General features: G+C 45.3%; 1 protein-coding gene across 3 annotated transcripts in view; it reads left to right on the top strand.

Annotated features, from left to right (window-relative positions):
• The window catches only part of LRP11 (LDL receptor related protein 11), a 53,669-nt gene that overhangs the window by 18,715 nt on the left and 11,703 nt on the right, over positions 1 to 23,251 (top strand). For all 3 annotated transcript variants that reach the window (XM_029596543.1, XM_029596540.1, XM_029596542.1), the window contains one exon: positions 4,016 to 4,222. In XM_029596543.1, coding sequence (XP_029452403.1) covers positions 4,016 to 4,222 — 207 coding nt within the window. The remainder of the gene's footprint in view (positions 1 to 4,015; positions 4,223 to 23,251) is intronic.

Here is a 23,251-nt window from a genome sequence, read left to right as displayed (position 1 = left end):
TCCACGTGCACAGGCTTCTCATTCCCTGAATCACATTCTCTCACATTCACACACACCAGTCTTTTTCTCTCACACACACAGTCACCTTACCAAGCAGTCTCTCTCTCTCATGCATGCACACTCACCCAGGTTTCTCACTCCCACAACTCCAGGCTTCTTATGCTCATGCTTTCCCACATACCCAGACTTCTCACTTCCATGCTTTTTCTCACACACACACACACACACACATCAGTCACCTCCCTGACTAATGCCTCACACTCTCACATACACATCAGTCATCTCCCTGAGCAATCACTTTCATTGTCTCTCACATACACACACACATCAGCTCTCTGACCACTCAATCACACACAGGCTGGCTGGCTGCTTCTCACTCTCTCTTACTCACTTCCTCTTCCCCCTACATTTGTCACGGAGTTTTTTGCCGGTCCGCGGCACGCGCTCCCGGTCTCTCCCGCTGCCGTTGCCGCTGGGCTGTCAGCACGTTCAAGCCCAGTGGGAACGGCAGCGGTGTTGGAAGAAGCTATGGCACCCGCGGCTGGCCTTTTCTTCTTCCCGCGCCTGCCCCTCCCGTGACCCGAAACAGGAAGTGATACAGGGAGCGGTGCGTGGGAAGGAGAAAGAGCCGTGCCGCGTCGGCTGCAGCATCGGCCCCCGAGCAATTGAACCAGCCGGCAATCGAGAAGAGAGTCAGCAGCATGAGCCCCCGCAGGCCAAGAAAGAAGAATCCCTTCGGCCACGGGAGGCTCATGCTGCTGACTCTCTTCTCGATTGCCGGCTGGTTCAATTGCTCGGGGGCCGATGCTGCAGCCGACGCGGCACGGCTCTTTCTCCTTCCCGCGCACCGCTCCCTGTATCACTTCCTGTTTCGGGTCACGGGAGGGGCAGGCGCGGGAAGAAGAAAAGGCCAGCCGCGGGTGCCATAGCTTCTTCCAACACCGCTGCCGTTTCCACTGGGCTTGAACGTGAGACAGCCCAGCGGCAACGGCAGCGGGAGAGACCGGGAGCGCGCGCCGCGGACCGGCAAAAAACTCCGTGACATATGTAGGAAAGAAACTCGAGCGAAGGCACGCTGTCCGATTGGCCGGTACTGGGCAAGGCTTGCCCAGTACCGGCCAATCGGACAGCGTGCCTTCGCTCGAGTCACTCCCTCCTCCCCCCCCCGGACGCTGTAAAAAAAAAACCAGTTCATTCTCCGCTCCCTCGCTCCCCGATTGGCCGGCCAATCGGGGAGCGAGGGAGCGGAGAATGAACTGCTGCCTTCCCTCTGCAAGGGAAGGCAGCAGTTCATTCAGACGGGGAATGAGGCACCGCTGCCTTCCCTCTGCAAGGGAAGGCAGCGGTGCCTCATTCCCCGTCTGCTCTCAGCAGTGGGCGGGCCGGATTCAGCCCGCGGGCCGCCCCTTGCCCAGGTCTGCTCTAAGGCATTGGATTGGTCATAGGTTACATTCTTGGATTTCTCCATTCCATGATTTCATATGAAAAAGCCCATGTACTAGTATTATAACCAAACACAGTCTGAAAATTAAACTCACTAGAAGATAATTACTAATAGAGAACCATATTCAGTTACTATCTGGTTGAGCAAGTTAGCTGGATAAACTGTCTGGGATATTCAGTGATATGGCAGCACCATTGAATATACCTGGCTTTCTAATATTTATTATTTATTTATTTATTTAACTTCTTTTACTATACCGATACTCAAGGCAAGGTCTTATCGTACCGGTTTACAATAGAACAGGGGGAAACCAATTTAACAACTAAGTAGAAAGGTAAAGTTACATTAAACAGGGAGCGAAAACATGGGAGATGGAAGACTGGAAAGGTTTTTAAACAATAACAACTGGAGAGTGATAAAAATTAACAAAAACAATATAGTAGCGAGACATAAACAGAGATTTATCCTAGGCGATTATTAACATAATATATCCTGTGGGAGGAGGAGACATGGGGAGGTGAGCAGGGGGGGGTGGTGTCAGGGCAGGGACTGGAAACGTGGAGGGACTGGAAATGAGGAGGGGGGAGGGATTGGGTAAGAGGTCAAAGGGTGAGAGTCAATGTTGGATTGATGGAGGTTCCTTCAACGGTAAGCTTGTGTGAACAGCCAGGTTTTCAGTTTCTTTCTGAAGGAGACATGGCATTGTTCCTGGCGTATATCTGGGGGAAGCGAATTCCAATGGAGCGGACCTGCTGTCGAAAGTGCTCGCTTGTGAATAGGGTTGTGGACCGAGGATTTGTTGGGCGGGGCCTTGAGCGAACCTTTGTAGGCGTTTCTGATCGGCCTTGTTGAAGTATGTAGTTCGAGAGGGATGGCGAGTTGGAGTGTGGATTGCTGATAGACGGATTTGTGGATGATGGTGAGAGCCTTGAAGAGTATTCTATATTGGATGGGTAGCCAGTGTAGGATTTTTAGGATTGGTGTGATGTGGTCCTTACGACGTGTGTTTGTAAGGATCCTGGCTGCTGCATTTTGCAGCATCTGTAGAGGTTTAGTAGAAGAGGCGGGGAGACCGAGTAGTAGAGCGTTAAATAGTCGATCTTTGAAAACAGTATGGCCTGAAGCACTGAACGGAAATCCTGGAAGTGTAAGAGTGGTCTTAGCTGCTTCAGGATAATAGTTAATAACAAATAGTTAATAACAAATAATAGTTTATTTGGCTAACTTTCGACATGAGATCAATATCAGGTCTAACTTATCTGGCTAATTTAGTCAGATAAGGATGAATATCGACACTTATCTAGCTAAGGGCAGGATTCATCATTCCTCGCAGAATGATGAATCCTGTGAAAAAGGGGGTGGGGTGAAGGGGGTCAGGCCTGTGAAAGGCTGCAGCCGTTTGCACCGCGGTGGTAAGATTTCGCCTTTCACAATGAATAGCAACACCATAAAAGGTGTAGCTATTTGCCATGCTACTGCCGGCGATAATGTTCAGTCATTGCGGCTGTCTCCTCCCCCTTCCCGCCCCCACCCCTCCCTGACTCCTTCCATCCAGCTCATTTTAATCCTATTGCAAGTGATAAGGCCCTAACACGAGTGATAAAGCTTTAGTAAATAACACCCTAAGTTAGCTAGATAAAACAGTTCAGTCCAGAATGCCCCCATCTTTTCCCAACTTAGCAGGCTAAATATTTAGCTAGATAAATAGCTATCCAATTAGTGGAGGCTGCTGAATGCGACCAAATATTGAAATGGCACCACTTAGCCAATAAATCCAAACTTACCCAGCTAAGTAGCACTGAATATCGGCCTCATTATATCTATGAGTATATACAATGCGTTTTACAATCACAACTAGGCACTTGTGAATGTACATTGATAATCAGATTACATTTAATCTCTACCAAATTGCTTTATTGTTAATTGGCTATCCATAGCTATCTTGAATGGTGAATGATGCAATATTTTTGTGATGCCACATATACTTCGCTATGTTCACGTATGGCATCATAGAACTTTAAAATCCACAAAATTAAGAACATAAGAACATAAGAAAATGCCATACTGGGTTAGACCAAGGGTCCATCAAGCCCAGCATCCTGCTTCCAACAGTGGCCAATCCAGGCCACAAGAACCTGGCAAGTACCCAAAAACTAAGTCTATTCCATGTTACCATTGCTAATGGCAGTGACTATTCTCTAGGTGAACTTAATAGCAGGTAATGGACTTCTCCTCCAAGAACTTATCCAATCCTTTTTTAAACACAGCTATACTAACTGCACTGACCACATTTAAACTAATGACCAATGAGGACTATTTATTTATTTATTTATTTATTTAGGAAAGAGTGTTTCTTCAATTAATGTCCTGGCAGATGAAGCTGCAGTCCTAGCGATCAATGCCTAGCAATCTCAATACAGTAACTAGCAGGAAATACCCAATCTGGAGGTTTAGGACGCTTGTTCGAGCCATAGAAAGCGAAAAGAAAATCCAAGAAAAATGTTCAGAAGACCTAAGAGATAGAGCTAAATAACAAAATGACCTTACAATAGCTTTTTACATATTATTCAGTTAGCCCTGGTCGCAAGACAGTGGTTCATGTTGCTGAAGGCACTGCCCAGCAGAGGACCATGGAATGGATCAAAGATGCAGACAAGGACTCACTGGCAGGAAATACTCGGAAAACCACAGCTCCAAACCAGCTACTTCTACCACTGGATGCAGTGACCCAGTCAGTCGTGCAGGAACTAAAGGAGGAGATCAATGCACATCTTCCAGGTAATGATATTGATCAAATTATTTCTTTAGAGAAAAAAAAAAGTTAAATATTGAAAAGCACAATGGTTCAGCAGCACCAATATGCACTGCCAGGCAGGATATCAGGGTTCAATTCCCAAGTCCACGTGTTGCTTCGTTAGGCCAACCAGGACTGAGGATGCCATGGAAGCAGCACTCAGAGCCCCTGGGCAGAGGAACCCCAGTAGTTGCACACTTGTGATATCTAGTAGCCAGACTTAGGGTGGACACATACCAGTTTATGGAAAGAGCAGTGAAATGTGGATCTAGTCAAGGACTATTGCTGCAATGGCTATGTTAAAAAAAATCAGTAACAGGAAAAATCCCATAATAGTTGGAAATGAAGGCTCATGGCACCATAGCATAGCCTAGGCTGCTTCTAATTGAGCTGAAGCCCAAAGGTGCAGGATAAACCTGCCAGACCGAAAAAAAACCTAATATGTAAGCATAAAAAAGTTACATTATTTGACTAACAGCAATGTAGAATCTGCTGTTTTGAAAGGTGTCTAGAGGTCCATGGTAGGGTTGCTTTTCAGCATCCCCAGTTTTGACTTGATTGATGTGTTGTATTAAAGCAACAGTACTGCATAACCACTCATACTTGGTCAGTTGGAATGCAGGAACAGAGAGGTGGTTGTAACTACAGGCCAGCTAGTCTGATCTCAGTGGTGGGTATGTGGCCCCCTTGGTCCGGACTATGAATTATCCCTATGCTTGGGGTGGGGAGTACCACATGAGAAATTATATTTACTAAGATGATTTATCTTTGGGTTCGTAGCCTGAATGGGGGATGAGGCAGGGTCCCGGTCACCCTGATACCACAATTCTGTGCCCTTCCCAAACAACCTCTCACTTGTGACACCACAGACTAGATAAAATCATCACAACAGAATAAAATAGTAATTAACCTTTTTACTTGTAGTATGTAAGTAGACAGTAAATCCAACCAGAACATTATATAGGAAAATTATGGGAATAAAGTATAATATAAACTTGCAGTTTTCTTATTTTAAATCAAGCAATGCAAAAATAACACTGAGTATGGCCTGTTAGCCAGGGCAACCAACATACTCATATGGATAGTAAAACAAATATAAGGAACGCCAATAGAGAAAGGTTGGGGGGAAGGGAAGCAGTGAAGTACACAACTTTCAAAAATTGTCTTTACGCCTGAGTGCTCAAAAAAGGGGGGGGGGGAAACAGATCTACCCCAGTATCACCAGTTTTTAAAGGGCGCACCCTGTCCCAAACACAAAATTGTGTGGAAAAAAAAACAATCAAGAAAATGGAGTCCCTCTTGATAGTGGAACTGGCTAGATGACAAACCAAATAGATGAGCACTGCAATGTGTGGAAGATCTCTCTCTCTCTCTCTCCTGGGGAGCTTCCCCAAATGGTTTACTTGTTACTAAACAGAAGGTGGGCCTGGTTTCAGTCTCTTATAGAAAGACCACAGTCCATCAGCTTCTCTTTCCCTGATCCATCTTGTGTAGCTGAGGCAAGGGTTTATGCTTGATTTCAGCTAAAAGGCAGTTAAGATGAGATACTGAATTTGTGACAAAGGTAAGGAAATAAACCTTCTCCTGCCTCTGCTAAGATACGATCTATGAAAAGTTTAGATTACTTAACTTAGTCTCTTAGGAGGGTGATCCAGTCATGTGCTTCTGGGCCTGGATAGGAAGTCTCTCGATTTCTCAGCTCCTGGCTTCTCTGTCCCTTGTTGAGATTTTACATGTAGCTCAGTTATGAAGCAAGAACAGCTCTCTCTCTATTTCCTCAGATGCAGAGTTCTGTCTCTCCCTCTTGATAATTAGCTCTTCAGGAGAAGAACTGATTACAGGGCTGTCAGATGCACTCCTCTTTTCCTGGCTCCTGGCTCCAACTCCTGGGCCATCCCCACCTCGCATGAATAGACAGAGCCAGTCAAATTGTGCCTTTTCTTCCTTAAATGATCTCCTAGCATTCCCTTTTTACTTCCTCCTCTGCTGGCTATGTAGTGCTGTTCTCTAGACAGCCTACATAGTACAGCCCTTTTCCCAACTTATCACTGTGAGTATTGGATGCTGGTTCTTGCAGAACATTTTTCATTGACAGGAGAGCACACAGGGGTTTTGTTGTATTTTTATATTCCTTCACCTTGGTGGCAGCAGCTTGCAGTTTCTTCAGGGCTGAAAAAACCTTTTTGGCAGGTCCAAAACACATTACTCAGTTCCAGACACAGCTCAGTTCACATTGTGAGTCTCCAACACATGATAAGCTTATGGGGGCAGGAACCTGGTTTATAGTAGCTTGAATGAAGACACCACTAAAGGAAAGTATAGGGGTGTATCTTGAATCCAGTGGATTGTGGGATCCAAGGCAGAATTAGAATTATTTACCTTGGTTAAAAGATATATCAAAGACTCTGAGGCACATTCTTAATAAAAGGCCACAGAGTGCTACATTATCAAAATTCTTTCACGAAAAGGTAACCAAGTGAAAGAAAAGATTCCTCAATAGAATATTTACCATCATGATAGTGTGGATTTATCACATTCTTTTACTGGAGCATGTTGGGAATAATTTGCTTTAATTAGTAAAGTAGGGTTGCAAGAAACTGTAGCTCAATTGAAAGTCATTGTCAGTCCATTAGATCCCTGTCCCTTCTTGTTCATTAAAAACAAATTAGCAGCATTTGATGATTGTTTACTTACCTTGTTAAATTTGTTCTTAGTCAATGGCAATGTACCTTGGTGTTTTAAGCAAGCAGTTGTAAAACCAGTTCAAAATGATTTAAATGTGTCTTCTGAACTTGTAACAAACTATTATCCAATATTCAATTTGTGCACACTGAGCAAAATCCATGAAAAACGGGTACTGAAGTGGTTACATGAGCATTTTTTTGTCAGAGTTTGCTATTCTTGACAAAGAAGAATTTTGATTTTGAAACAAATATGGCACAGAAACTTTATTACTATCATTATTGCATGAAATATGCAGTACCATAGAGGAGTAGAAGTCAGGAATTCTGGTTCAGTTAGATATAACTTTGGCCTTTGATGCAATATCTATCAATATCAAAATGCAGCGGCGAGAATTTTGACGAATACCAATCGGAGAGCGCATATCTCTCCCATTCTAAAAGATCTTCACTGGCTCCCAGTAAACTTCAGGATTCTCCATAAATCACTCACAATTATCCACAAAAATATTCACCATCAGTCCCCTCTTGACCTACTACACCCTCTCAAATTGCACTCGACGGCCAGACCTTTAAGGGATGCATACAAGGGATCCTTGTTTGTTCCTCCTATTAAAATTGTACACCACTCATACATCAGAGACAGGACATTTTCTATCACAGGTCCCTCCATCTGGAACACCATGCCTCCTGACCTCAGGCATGAAACTTGCCTACTAACATTTAAAAAGAAACTCAAGACATGGCTGTTCTGCAGAGCCTTCCCTGCCACTAGCCCAACAGCCTGACTAAGAATTGTTCCATCACCTATGTAAATAAACAAATGCTAAATAGTGTTTATAAGTTATCGTGAGGTAGGCTCCCTGCCTCCCTCCCATACTCTATTGTATTTAGTTATTTTATCTTTTATCTTTTATTTTCGTTCTCCCACTCTTTTTTTCCTACTCCCAGTTAAGGCATCCTTGTTATAATGTAACTTTATGCTCCTCTTCAAATGTCTTTATTGATTGGTTGGTTATAGTTACTGCTTAGTTCAATGTAAACCGAGTTGATTTGATTTGTATCAAGAAAGTCGGTATATAAATAAATAAAAATATCTCATGCAAAGTTATTGGCACGATGACATAGCATTAGAACATAAGAACATAAGAACATGCCATACTGGGTCAGACCAAGGGTCCATCAAGCCCAGCATCCTGTTTCCAACAGTGGCAATGCAGGCCATAAAAACCTGGCAAGTACCCAAAACCTAAGCCTATTCCATGTTACTGTTGCTAGTAATAAAAGTGGCTATTTTCTTAAGGGCGGATTTTAAAAGCCCTGCTCGCATAAATCCGCCCGGATTTACGCGAGCAGGGCCTTGCGCGCCTATTTTCCATAGGTCTGCCGGCGCGCGCAAACCCCGGGACTCGCGTAAGTCCCGGGGTTTTTTGTCGGGGGCATGTCGGGGGCGGGGCCGATCGACGCGGCGTTTTGGGGGCGGGACGCGGAGTTTCGGGGGTGGGCCCGGGGGCGTGGTTTCGGCCCGGGGCGGTCCGGGGGCATGGCCGCACCCTCTGGAACCGCCCCCGGGTTGCGTCTCGGCGCGCCAGCAGCCCACTGGCGCGCGTGGATTTACTTCTCCCTCCGGGAGGCGTAAATCCGTCGACAAAGGTAGGGGGGGGGGGTTTAGATAGGGCCGGGGGGGGTGGGTTAGGTAGAGGAAGGGAGGGGAAGGTGAGGGGAGGGCGAAAGAGAGTTCCCTCCGAGGCCGCTCCGATTTCGGAGCGGCCTCAGAGGGAACAGAGGCAGGCTGCGCGGCTCGGCGCGCACCGGCTGCCCAAAATCGGCAGCCTTGCGCGCGCCGAACCTGGATTTTAGAAGATACACGCTTATCTACTACCGATTCACATCTACCTGTTCTAGACCTCTCATGATTTTAAACACCTCTATCATATCCCCCCTCAGCCATCTCTTCTCCAAGCTGAAAAGTCCTAACCTCTTTAGTCTTTCTTCATAGGGCAGCTGTTCCATTCCCCTTAACATTTTGGCCGCCCTTCTCTGTACCTTTTCCATCGCAACTATATCTTTTTTTAGATGTGGCAACCACAGTATTCAAGGTGTGGTCTCACCAAGGAGCTATACAGAGGCATTATGACATTTTCCGTTTTATTAACCATTCCCTTTTTAATAATTCTCAACATTCTCTTTGCTTTTTTGACTGCTGCAGCACACTGAGCCGACGATTTCAATGTGTTATCCACTATGACACCTAGATCTCTTTCTTGGGTTGTAGCACCTAATATTTATTTATTTTTTTGTTTTTTGTTTTTTTATACCGATCTTCCTACATTAGATGCAAATCAAACCGGTTTACAAAGAACAAAAACTTGCCTGACGGCATTACATGGAACAATGAAACATTTAAGCAACTTTAAGTAACAGTCAAAGAGAAGAAAAACTAAGTATACAATCTAATTACATAGTAATCAAGGTAAATAAGAATTGGATTACATAGTAATGAGGGTCATAAGTAATAAAAGTCTAACAAATGAATAATTCAAAATTAGTTGTGCTTGTACTAGGCTTGGTTAGGGAGAAGGAACTAAGAAGATATGTAAAAAAGGAGTGGAGAATAGCGGAAGAAAAAAAAATAAAATGGAATGAAATAAGAATAAAAATAAAATAAATAAATAAAATAAAAATAAGAATAAGAATAAAAATAAAAGGAAAAGTCAAAAGCCTGAGGGACTCTTCAGAGGGATCCTGAATAAATGAGAGAGACTAATAACAGATCAAACCATATAAGAGAGAGAAATAAACAGAGAAGTGTAGTGAGAGATGTAAAGAAGGCTTTAAGCTAACAAGAGGGTTCTGGAAAAGCAAGCTTGAATAACCAAGTTTTAAGTTTTTTCTTAAAGGAGATTGGGCAAGTCTCTTGTCGGAGGTCAGGAGGGAGAGTGTTCCAGTTAGAGGGACCAGCGATAGAAAAGACCCTTTTTCTTAGAGATGTTTTTGCTTGAGGGACGAAGAGGGTACCTAGGTATGCTCTTCTCAAAGGTCTGTTGGAATAATTAGGGCGAACCTGGAAAGTGAGATCGAGTGGGGCCAGATTGTGTAGGTTTTTGTGCATGATGGTTAGCACTTTGTAGATAATTCTATATTTGATGGGGAGCCAGTGGAGGTGGTAAAGGATTGGAGTGATGTGATCCCTCTTATTTGTATTTGTCAAAATCCTGGCAGCTGAGTTCTGTAACAACTGTAATGGCTTTATAGTTACAGCAGGGAGTCCGAGCAACAAAGAGTTACAGTAATCGATTTTAGTGAGTAAGATTGATTGAAGAACCAAACGGAAATCGTAGAAGTGTAGAAGGGGTTTAAGTTTTTTAAGGACTTGTAATTTGAAAAAGCATTCTTTAGTAGTATTGTTAACAAATCTTTTAAAGTTGAACTGGTTGTCCAAGAGGGTGCCTAAATCTCTTACGTACGAAGAAATTTTGAAGTTATCAGGTATTGTTGAAGGGAAGGTAGGAAGAGAGTGGTTATCAACCTGAGGTTGAGCATTAGGGAGAAAGGTTGTTTCTCTACTAAAGAGATTTGCATCATGAGAGATGATTAGGAATTCCGTCTTGTCTTTGTTGATGACTAGGTTAATCTTAAAGAGGAGAGAGCTGATTTCCTGGAAGCAACTGTCCCAAAAGATTATGGTTTTTTGTAAAGACTCCTTGATGGGGATGATAATTTGGATATCATCCGCATATATGTAATGCTTGATTTTCATCTTGGTGAGGAGGAGGCAGAGAGGAAGTAGATAAATGTTGAAGAGGGTTGGTGAAAGGGCAGAGCCTTGTGGAACACCCAATTTGGAACTGATTGTATGTGATTGATTATTATTGATTTTCACCTTGAATGATCTATTATGAAGGAAGGAACGGAACCAGTCCAAGGCAGAGCCCGATATGCCAATATCCATGAGTCTGTCAAGCAGAATTGAATGGTTGACCGTATCAAAGGCAGCCGAAAGATCAAGTAAAATCAGGAGGAGTGATTGTTTTTTGTCCATGTTCACAATGATGGAATCGGTGAGCAAGATCAGAAGTGATTCCGTGTTTAGAGATTTACGAAAACCATATTGTGATGGTGATAGAATCTTGTGATCCTCCAAGAATTCTGTGAGTTGTTTATTAACTATTTTTTCCATGATCTTGGCGATGAAAGGCAGGTTGGCAATGGGGCGGAAGTTTGCTGGGTCAGTAGTTGATAGGTTGGGTTTTTTTAGGAGAGGTTTCAAAATGGCTTGTTTTAGAGAATCGGAAACTAGTCCTTGGGTTAACGAACAGTTGATGATTTTTGCTATAGGCTTGGCAATGGTATTTGGAATAGAAATGAGGAGATTTGATGGGATGGAATCTAGAGGATGAGATGAGGGTTTAAGTTTTTTCAAAATATTTTCCACTTCAAGAGAGGAGGTGGTTTCAAAGGAGTCTAACCTGGCAGTCGTCTGTGTTAATGGTGTCGTCTGATGAAGGGTAGGAGGGTTGGTTGTAGTAAACTGTTTGGTGAGATTAGTAATTTTGTTTTCGAAGAAGTTGGCCAATTCATTAGCTTTGATGAGAGCATGGTCATCAGGAATAGATGGTGGCAATGGTTTTGTGAGGGCCGAGATGTAGGAAAAGAGAGCTTTAGAATCGAAAATAAAGTGGTGAATTTTTTTTGCGAAAAATTCTCTCTTGGTTTTGAAAATGGAGTTCCTGTAGGTATTGAGGGTGGACTTGTAGCTTGCTAAAGTTGAGGGAGACGGATTTCTACGCCAAATATGTTCTTTATTTCTGAGGAGTAGTTTGATAGCTTTCAGTTCAGGCGTGAACCAAGGTTTTCTGTTGTCTTGGGCCTTGTGAATCACCTTAGTGGTAAGGGGGCAGGTTTGGTCTGCGACTTTATTGATAATAGAATGCCAAGAATAGATGGCAGAGTTCGCATTTGAGAGGTCTAGCTGAGGTAGTTCCTTTTCAAGATGATTAGTTAGGACTTCCGTTGAACATGGTTTTCTGAAATGAACCGTGGTTTTAGGGAAGGATGGGGGAAGAGTGTTTGCTATCTCGAGGGCTGTGGTAATGATTTGGTGGTCCGACCAGGGAACTGGATTACATGTCGGAGAAGATGCAAGAGAGATACTTTCATTAATGAAAATCAAGTCCAAGGTGTGGCCTGCTTTATGAGTTGGGTTGTTAATGATCTGTATGAAACCCATGTTCTGAAGTGAAGATAAGAAAATTTCACAGTTGTGAGAACGTATAGCCGAGTCGACGTGAAGATTGAAGTCACCCATTATTAAAGCAGGAGAGTCATAGTTGATGTGTTTGGCTATGTATTCAATGATGGGAGATGGCTCAGCATCAAGAATTCCAGGTGGAGCGTAGATTAGGCATATTTGTAGTTCTTTTGATTTGAAGTATGCACATTCTATATTAGTAATGAGGCTTGAGTGTTGTAAGGTTATTTTTAGGCCTTTCTTAGCTGCGAGTAACAGGCCACCACCTCTTTTCTTCGGTCTGGGAATCGAGAAGAGGTCATAAGATTGTGTGGGGAGTTGGTTAATGATTACTGAGTCTGTGGATTTTAACCAAGTCTCTGTGATGGCACAGATGTCAGGATTGGTCTCTGAGAGAAAATCATTGAGTATATGAGATTTTTTTGAGAGAGATTGTGCATTGAAAAGAGATAGGGTAAAAAGGGAGAGCCCAAGGAATTGTGTGATAGGAGAAATAATGATAGGGATTAGCCTTTTCTGCTGGTAGGTGTGAAATTGAGATATTTTCTCTTTAATTCTCTGGTGATTGTAAATAATGGGGATGTTGAAAGCATGCATTTTGAGCGTAGATAAGAGGAGGTGAAAGGAACAGAGTAGTGGAATTCTGAAAGGAGTCTGGAGTAGAGAGAAAGCAAGAAAGGTCAAGATAAATTAAAATAGTGATTGCCCTCAGTGACTGCACGAAGGGGCGCACAAAGGGGCAAGCCCCTTTGTTGCGCTCCTTCGGCGCGCGACGCTGGCGCGCGGCGCCTGAGGGGATTAAAATTTAAAAGTCCCTCTCCTTTCCTTATTGGCTGAAGAAATTGTGGGGCGTGTTTTCAGGCCGAACGACAGATGGTAGGTGGTTTTGTTTTTGCTGTGCGATCGCGTTCCAGGCTCGCCGGGGGGAAGAGATTAAAAGGCCTTACCCCGACGGGTCTGGGCGCCGATCGCGCAGGCCTCCCTCCAACGTGCAGTAGCAGCAGCGGTAGAAGTGTCAGCGGCAGCCCCGAGCAAAGAGGAGCGGCGCCGGAGGGGATTAAAATTTAAAAGTCCCTCTCCTTTCCTTAATATGGAACCTAACATTGTGTAACTACAGCATGGGTTATTTTTCCCTATATGCATCACCTTGCATTTATCCATATTAATTTTCATCTGCCATTTCGATGCCCAATTTTCCAGTCTCACAAGGTCTTCCTGCAATTTATCACAATCTGCTTGTGATTTAACTACTCTGAACAATTTTGTATGGTCTGGTATTAAAGTGGTTTGGTTCGCTTTTTGGATGATAGGACCCAGAGGGTTTGTCTCTTTGGTCAGAATGGTATACTGTGGATCTAAGTGTGCCTCAAGGCTCAATATTATCTGCCACACTTTTTTTGTTTATATAATTCAAGGTTTATTAGCAGACATTGGGCCTCATTTTCCAATATCGCATGCGATACCAAAAAGGGGTGTTACCTTAGGCTAATAAGCATGTGGATCACAAATTGCGATAACAGCTATGCAACACACTCTTAGCACAAATCACACTATTAACCCAAGTTGAGCTACATTGCCAGTATATATTGCGGTTCATGATGTTTCTGGACAGCCTGTTTCAGTATGCTGCAGGCTAGGAGAGAGAGAGAGAGAGAGTGAGAGAGAGAGACACTTGCTATAGTGCCTCCTCCCTAGACAGATATTTGTATCCCTATGGTAGGCCCACCTAGTAACTAGAGGTGGGGATTAGGTATGAGTGTAGGGGGTTGGGGGCCACTTTCACATTCAACATGAGACGTACGAACAGAACAGTGGTCTCTTGTGAAGATTTGATGGCCTTCGGAGTGAGGAAACTCACTCCAGGATGAGATTTGGGCAATGTTCTCTCCACCTAGCTTGATGGACACTCTACCTGGGCAACAACAAGCTAGGTGGAGAGAACATTGTCCAAATCTCATCTTGGAGTGAGTTTCCTCACTCCGAAGGCCATCAAATCTTCACAAGAGTCCACTGTTCTGTTCGTACGTCTCATGTTGAATGTGAAAGTGGCCCCCAACCCCCTACACTCATACCTAACCCCCACCTCGAGTTACTAGGTGGGCCTACCATAGGGATACAAATACCTGTCTAGGGAGGCAGCACTATAGCAAGGTGCTTGCTTTCTCTCTTTCTCTCTCTCTCTCTCTCTCCTGCAGCATCCTGAAACAGGCTGTCCAGAAACTTCATGAACCACGATAAACCTTTACCGGCCTCTAGCACACAACGTACCGCAAATGAAAGAGGTGTAGCTATTGGCCACGTTAGGAGCCGCGCTAACACTGCGGCTGTTTCGCGGCATACGATAACTCTTTCCTACTTTACATATGCTCCGCCCCAGCTCCGCCCCTGAATACAAAATTCGCAAATCACCTTAACGGCTGTTAGCGCGATTTGTGGAATTATCTCCTGCGGTAACTCCTTGGAAAATGACCCCCATTGTCTACATCATTGTAATAATCATTATTTAATAGCAAAACACATTTATCAAGATACAAAGCCCTCAATTTCTCCAGAAATGTATTCTTCCACTGTAAGTAAGGTCCCCATACTTTCTCAAAACCATCCAATTTATCATTTTTCATAGCTGTTAATTTCCCCAATCAGCCACACTTTTTAACATATTTTTAAGCCCATTCTGTGAGGTTTTATCTACACTGAGTCAAATTTATAGACGCTATGCAATTTTTTATTCCTAGCACAGGCCCAGGAGAAGTTACTTTAGAACATTAACTATTGCATGAAGAGAATTCAGGGCTGGATGGTGCCAAAACAAGTGCTCTTTGGATTGACAAAACACATAGTGGACTTTGACCTAATATTCATTTGGATAATCATGTATTGCAACTGAATATTGAGGCCTCAGAATTTGAGAGTAGACTTCGTTGTTGTTAAAAGCTCATGTTAGTAAAGTGACCAGGTTAGCCTTTTTTAAACTTAAGCTATTTAGGCCACTGACAGATGTGTTTACACCAGATGATATCAGATTTGTAGTACAGGCTCTTGTCCTCAGTCATTTAGACTATTGTAGTTCCATTTACGTAGGTTCGCTAGCTACCGGTAATTTACTTAAGGTTTTACAATTACTCCAGTATGCGGCAGTGAGACTGAGAACTATCTTTGGTTCGCCATGGAGGGCAAGCCTTTGAAATTGTATGAAAAGGCTTCATTGGCTACCAGACATCCAAAGAATTTATTTTAAAGGATACTCTATTATTCCCAAATCCTTGTGTGCAGTCTTACTGTTTGCCAGATAGGATTACATGTATGCACCATCTCGCTCCCTTCGTTCCTCCTCCCAGTCGTTAATAAAAGTTCCATTGTTACCCAGCTATAGTTTACAAAGAACTCGATCTAGGGCATTTTCTGTTGCAGCAGCCGTGGTTTGGAATGTTTTACCTTTATCCCTTCGACAGGAGCGGGCTTATTTAAAATTTCACAAATTAATCAAGACAGAGTTATTTTTGCAGGACTATGTGAACAGAGAACAAGGATTTTAAATATGGAAGAGGGGGCGTGGGGGATGTTTAGCGATTGTGTTTTATTGTGTTTATAGAAAGGAATGCATTTTATTATTTTACTTTTGTGTTATTTGTTTATTTTATGAATGTACAATGGTACTCTCCATGCTGAACACACTGGATTTGTGGAATATTAAGCTGTTTAAATAAATAAGTAAAATGAATAAATCACAGGGGGGAGATTGTATGAAACCAAGCTGATCAATTTGTTTGGGTGACCAGAGGATTAGATCAGGGTTGTGTGGCAAATATATGGTTTACTTGGATGCCAGCATGTCTGTCACAGTAGATTCATAAATAAACTCAGTAGCCTAGGGGTGAGCCCCAAGCTGGTCAGCTGAGCTAGAAACCGAGTGATAGACAACAGAGAGTAGTGGTAAACGGGGATCATGCATTTACCACATAGTTGCCTGTAGGTGCGGCAGGGGGGGGGGGGGTGGAAGGTGTCCCCCTCTGGGGACACAAGTGCCATCTCAATGGTTTAGAGAAGGACTAATAAAATGCACAGGATCTGCACCAAAATCCTTATTAAATGAGGCTTAAGGACCTAAATACGTATACCCTATAGGAGAGGAGAGAAAGAGGGGCATTTAAATACTTTATAGGTGTAAATAGCATACAAGAAACACTTTTCAGTGGAAAGGAAGTTGTACAACAAGAGGTTATGTGTAGAGCTGGATTTAAGCATAGGCAACATAGACATGTGACTAGACTGGGACACCCCTAATCTCCCACCCCTATTTTCTAAGGGGAGGTCCCTCTGCCTATGGGTACTGTAACCTTAAAAGCAGCACCTCATGTGTAGTAGGTAGTTCAAAGGGAATGGACTCTGGAGAGAGATAAGACATGTCTTCCTGGAGAACGTGATAAAGGCAGGGCTTAATCTGTGGACAATGGGAGGGGGGGGAAGGGAGAAGCAGCTCTGGACCTGGGGTGTCCAGTGTGAGGGAGTGGGGCCAGGACTCTCCCCCAACACGCGCTCTGTCCCTCACACACACATATTGCGAACTCCCAGTGATCCTCCATCTCCAGCCATTCCTTGCGTGAGGAGCACTAGTGAGCGAAGGATAGCCGGGGGGGGGCTTGAGCACCGCCGAGGGCCAGGGACGGAGGATCCCTGGGGTAAAGAGGAGGAGGAGGAGGTTAGAGAGGACAAGGGGCCCCTCCCTCTCTCTCTATCCTCCTCCTGCTCCTCTCTGCCCCAGGGATCCTACTCCTCCATTCCCAGCTCCCCACCCCATGAAGCTCCCAGTGGTCAATAGACACAAGTTCTCATCCCTAATTCCTGGTAGTACTCGAGCTCCCCCCCCCCCACTCAGAAAATTATCCTCTCCAGCAACTCCTCTCCCTTCTTTGCCAACAAGGCGCAGGCCTCTTTGAGCCAGAATCAGCTGGCACTTCTCAGCCTTGGGGGGAGAAGAGCGCGTTGATGTTTGCCGCCCGCTCTCCTCAGCCTCCTCGGAGTAGAGGGGATTAGAATTTTTTTAAAATGTGCTCTGCTGTTTGCCTCTGTGAAAGATAAAGGAAAGGAGCAGCAGCAGCACCACGTGCTTTCCTTACTCACCCCTTCACTCCCCTTCCCTCATTCATTCTGCCTCCAACTCCCTGATTGCCTCACTCACACCTCAGTCCCTCCAATCCCCCCTCACTCACACTCCACAGCACCTTCAGTCCCCTCACTCACTGTATCCCCCTTCTCATCCACACCACCCAGAGATCCCCTTACTCACGCGATCTCCCCTCCCCTCACTTACTCTCCCCACTCACTCTTGCCCTTCCCCGCACCCTCGCTCCTTCCCCTCCCTTTGATCACACTAACTCTGTCCCTTTCCCGGGGGCAGAGAGGATGGGGCCCAGGAAGCCAGCAGGATAAGCAGCAGTGGGGCCAATAAACCAACACCCATGAGGGGCAGAAGCAGTGGGGGCTGAGAAGCATTCACCCCCCATGTGTCTTCAGTCTTGGCCATTCTCCCTCGCAGTTGCCTTCATTGTGCATATCAAGGCCGAGTGGGCTGCTCCTGTCTCAGGGGTGAGCAGCTCCGGCACTCTGCTCTGCTCCCTCCAGGAGGTAGGGGCCAGAAATGATCTGTGCTGCTTCTGGCTCTGCCCCATTTCCACATGGGGGGGGGGGGGGGTGGAATAACTGAATTAAACTGTCAGATCTACTCTGCTTCCTCAAGTCCCAGAGAAAATGGTGGCAGAACATTGTTCTGGGTTATTCCACCAGAAATTAGGACTTAGGTAACAGACAGACATAGAAAGGCAATGGATTTAGCACAAGTTTGAAAGATGTGAGCAGGAGTGCTAACCATCAAGACCGAGGCTGAAGCCTTGACAACTAGCAGTACAGAACAGGAGCGAAAGGGGAAAAACAAAGGGGGGTATAGGGGGAAAGGGAGGGCTGGATTCACCCCCTCCTCTCCTCTTCCCTGCAGGCTGCCCTGATGGGACGGGCTGGAGCAGGACACCTCTGCTGCTCTGCCTCTCATGTCTGAAATGAAGTGGCGGAACTGTGTTCCATGCCAGTCCCCCACAGATTAAGCCCTGGATAGTTGGGTGGATGCATGAAACAGCTTCCCAGTGGAAGTGATTTAAGCAAAAACAGTAACAGAATTCAAGAAACGTGAGATAAGCACAGAGGATGTTTATCGGCAAAGAAGTGAAAGAAAAGTCACAGCTAAACTAGATGCTAAGGTGTTGCAGCAGGACTGGGCAGGCTGGAAGTCCTTATATGTCATTCTGTTTTCTGTTTCTAGCAATGCAGTGCATTATTTCTGCCCCTCTGACTAATTAAGCCAATCTGTTCTTTAATCCAGTAGCTTTTGAAAGGCTAATTCTGGAGCATCCACTATAAGAATTGCTAGTGGTTTATACTCCGGTTTCTCTGTAAGAATTATTCTACAAATCTCTAAGATTTTATTTCTTCAGATTCTGTACTCAGAATAAAAAAGTCTTCTGTTTGTCAAGGTTTAATAATTAAGGCTTCAATCAATTAAATGATTTTTTTTCTATTTGATATAATTTGCTTGTAAATTCTCTTATAATCTAATAAAAATAAAATTAAAAATAAACAATTGATTAAATATTACATATATAGCAAGCAATTGCTTCAGTAATTCAAGACCATATATAATGTCTCCTTAATATAATTCAAGTAATTCAAGACCATATAATGTCTCCTTAATATAAGGAGAGGGAGTCACCATTCAGGTGACTCCCTCTCCTTATATTAAGGAGACATTCATTGTAAATTGTAAATTGTTTTGGTTATGACTTTCTTGTTTTCCCTGTCCTTCCTACTGCCTCTCTGTTCTACCCTCGCCCAGTTACATTCCCCTTGTTGAAATGTATTTTCCAATCTTTCAGTTGTTATGTGAACCGGTATGATGTCCCCACTAATACCGGTATATAAAAGTTTCTAAATAAATAAAAAATAAGACAATGTTATGCAGTTTTTTCATAGTTTTAAAGAGGCCCAACCAATCAATTAACTATCATTTGCACAATTCATAGATATTGTGGGCTAACTAACCATTCAGATTAATTCAATTAACACTCAGACTTTATTAATATACAGGTCTATCCAGTAAAGTGCGGCTGCGTTTACCCCGCTCCTAACCAGCTCCTAACCCGCGTTAGCCCTTCCTGCGATCCCGAATCCCCTTTAACCTACTCCTACCGCGTCCTAAAATCCCCGGGCAACCCCTTCCGCACGCGGCATGTATATTGCATGCAAACGAGCGAATTAGCTATTCCCTAGCATCCCGTAACCCGCGCCCCGACTATCGCTAGTTTTCCCTGCTGTTTTGTCGCGCGTTTAACCTGCAAACTTACCGCCTACCCTGACCCCTGCGGTAGAGGCAGGGGTCAGGGTAGGCGGCAAGCTTTCCCCCAGCCCCCACTCACCTGCCCCGGCCGCGATCATGGGTGCCGGTCTCCGGGGCAGCCCCAGTCCTCTCCCCTCCTCCCGAAGCCAAAAAAAAAAAAAGCGAAAAAAACGTAAAAGCAAAAAGTAAGTTGCTTCGCCGCTTCACACTGTCAGTGTCTCTTCTTCCCTCCTCCTGGAGCAAGGCTGCTTTTCGCGCCCTACTTCGGGAGGAGGGAAGAGACACTGACAGTGTGAAGCGGCGAAGCAACTTACTTTTTGCAGCCCCCATCGGACCTCTCCTGCCTCCCGCTGCGCGACTTACTTTTTTTGCAGCCGTCCGGCCATCAGGAAGAACGGATCGTGGCTCCCCTGCCTCCCGGGGAAGATGGATGCCTGCACGGGGGAAAGCGGCCCCTGTGCGTGCAATTGGCCGCTCAAGACGTGAACTGGTAGATGTGGTGTATTTGGATTTTCAGAAGATGTTTAACAAAGTCCCGCATGAGAGGCTTCTATGAAAATGAAAAACGTCATGGGATAGGAGGCAATGTCCTTTTATGGATTGCAAGATAGTTAAAAAACAGGAAACAGAGAGTAGGATTAAATGGTCTATTTCACAATGGAAAAGGGTAAACAGTGTAGTGCCCCAGGGATCTGTACTTGAACTGGTGCTTTTTAATATATTTATAAATATTCTCGAAAGGGGTACGACAAGTGAGGTGATCAAATTTTTGGATGACACAAAATAACGCAGAGTAGTTAAATCTCAAGAGGATTGTGATAAATTGCAGGAGGACATTGCGAGACTGGAAGATTGGGCTTCCAAATGGCAGATGAAATTTAATGTGGACAAGTGCAAGGTGATGCATATAGGGAAAAATAACCCTTGCTGTAGTTACACGATGTCAGGTTGTATCTTAGGAGTTACCATCCAGGAAAGAGATCTAGGCGTCATAGTGGAGAATATATTTAAATCATCATCTCAGTGTGCTGTGGCAATCAAAAAAAGAAACAGAATGTTAAGAATAATTAGGAAGGGAATGGCAAATAAAATGATGGCTGTCATAATGCCTCTGTATCACTTCATGGTGAGACCGTATCTGGAATACTGTATGCAATTCTGGTCACCGCATCTCAAAAAAGATATAGTTGCACTAGAGAAAGTGCAGAGAAGGGCAACCAAAATGATAAGGGGCATGGAATGGCAGCCCTATGAGGTAAGGCTAAGGAAGTTAGGGCTGTAAATTCTTTTTCCACTCAGTGCATAGTTAAGCTCTGGAATTCATTGCCAGAGGATGTGGTTACAGCGGTTAGTGTAACTGGGTTTAAAAAAGGTTTGGGTAAGTTCCTAGAGGAAAAATCCATAAACTGCTATCTAACTAGATAAATGACGCTTGACCGACGTGCCGCAAATGCGCAGTAGAGAGCAGCTCTACTGCGCATGTGCGGGCGAGCATGTCGGTCTTAGGCAGCGTCAGGAAAAAAAAAAACATGGTGGCGGCGGCGGGTGGCGGCGGGCGGCAGGCAGCGGTAGCGGCGGCGGTAGCAGCGGCGGCGGGCGGCAGCGGCCAGTAGCGAGGGAGGGAGGAGAGAGAGAGAGGGAGGGACGGACTGAGTGGGAGGGAGGGAGTGGGAGGGACGGAGAGAGAGAGTGGGAGGGAGTGACTGAGGGAGAGAGGGACTGAGTGAGAGGGAGGGAGGGATTGAGTGAGGGGGAGGGACTGAGAGGGAGGGGCTGAGTGAGAGGGAGGGGGAGGGAGGGACTGAGTGAGAGGGAGGGAGGAGTGGGTGAGTGTGTGGGAGGGAGGTAGGGGGTGGGGAAGAGTGAGGGGAGAGGGAGAATGAGGGAGAGGTGAGAGTCAGGGATGTAAGTGGAAGGGGAGAGGGAGAATGAGGGAGAGGTGAGAGACAGGGATGTGGGTAAGTGGAAGGGTAAAAAGTTGTGGAGCAGAGAAAAAGGGAGTGGAGGAGGGCTGAGGGGGAGGGGATGGGATTGAGAGAGGGTGGGGAGTGACTGAGGGAAGGGGAGAGAGGTGGGAGTGACTGAGGGAAGGGGAGGGAGGTGAGAGTGAGGGGAAGAAGGCAGTGGGAGACAGAGGGTGAGTAAGATTGAGTGGAGGAAAGGGGAGGAGTGAACGAGGGGAAGTGGGAGAGAGGGAGAAAAAGTGTAGAAGGGTGCTGTGTTAGAAAATGGACTGAAAACAAAATGTAATGTAGCCCGTTTTAACGGGCTTAACGGCTTGTTAATTAATAAGCAATAGTAACTTGAGATTTATTTAATGCTTGGATACTTGTCAGGTACTTGTGACTTGAATTGGCCACTGTTGAAAACAGTTTACTGGGCTTGATGGAACCTTCGTCTGACCCAGTATGGCCGATCTTGTGTTCTTTAATGTTGACTTCCTCTTAACATAGGGGTAGATTTTCAAAGGGGTACGCGCGTACCCCCCGAAAACCTACCCCAAAACCCCCCCTGCGTGTGCAGAGCCTATTTTGCATAGGCTCGGCGGAGCGCGCAAGCCCCGGGACGCGCGTAAGTCCCGGGGCTTGCATGGAGGGGCATGTTGGGGGCGTGTCGGGGGGGGGGGCGTGCCGCGAGTGATGCGGCGTTTTGGGGGCGGGTCCGGGGGCGTGGCGCCGGCCCGGGGACGTGGTCAAGGCCTCCAGACCAGCCCCCGGGTTGGGTGATGGCGCGCCAGCAGCCTGCTGGCGCGCGCAGATTTACACCTGCTTTCCACAGGCGTAAATCTGCCGACAAAGGTAGGGGGGGTTTAGATAGGGCCGGGGGGGTGGGCTAGGTAGGGGAAGGGAGGGGAAGGTGAGGGGAGTTGGAAGGAAAGTTCCCTCCGAGGCCGCTTCGATAATTCAAATGATGAATTTAGTTAGTATTGTGTCCCTTGCTTGTAACCATTTTGTGTTCCTGATTCTTATTCACTGCAGCAGTAATGTATTAAGCAGAGAAAAATCATCTGAAGATGGCTTTTTTCTCTGACTGGGTCTGGATAAATTATAGCCTCGCAGTCATATACCCTGGCACTGCAGCGTTTCAGCATGAAATGCCTGCATCAGGGGGCAGACGATTATGTGTCATTTAACCACACTGTCATACAAAGGTGTTGCAGTTCTTTAAAGATCTGAAGCCTTTCTTCTAATGAAACCATCTCTCTGCCTAACAAGTGGTAGTAGACAGTGCATCCATACCATTCACCCGACAAACGTTTTGAGTGCGTCTCTATCTGTCATTCGGTTTAAGTGCTCCCAACATCCAATCACGGATTAAAAGAGGCTTAGAATTGGGGGCATTTAAACCGACAGAGACGCACTCAAAACTTTTGTCGGGTGAATGCTATGGATGCACCGTCTACTGCCACTTGTTAGGCAGAGACCTGGTTTAATTACTGCGCTACATTACTGTCGGCTCGATCCAGTAAGGCCGCGGTAAAAACAGTGAGGTAGTGTCAGGCGCACCCTTCCTCCCCGCACGCACAGTTCTCTTCACTAACTCCCCGATACTCTCCTCTAATCGCATGCAAATGCATGCCGCGGCTGTGAAGCGTTAGGGAAGGGTTATGCCCGCGCAACCCATTTTACTGTATAGGCGCTGTAACAGCGCCTATACAGTAACCTGGGTGCGCTGGTGCCTGTCATTTCAAATGACA

This window comes from Rhinatrema bivittatum, chromosome 3 (genome assembly GCF_901001135.1).
Source record: "Rhinatrema bivittatum chromosome 3, aRhiBiv1.1, whole genome shotgun sequence".
NCBI classification, from domain to species: Eukaryota; Metazoa; Chordata; class Amphibia; order Gymnophiona; family Rhinatrematidae; genus Rhinatrema; species Rhinatrema bivittatum.
This window is presented reverse-complemented; position numbering and strand designations above follow the sequence as displayed.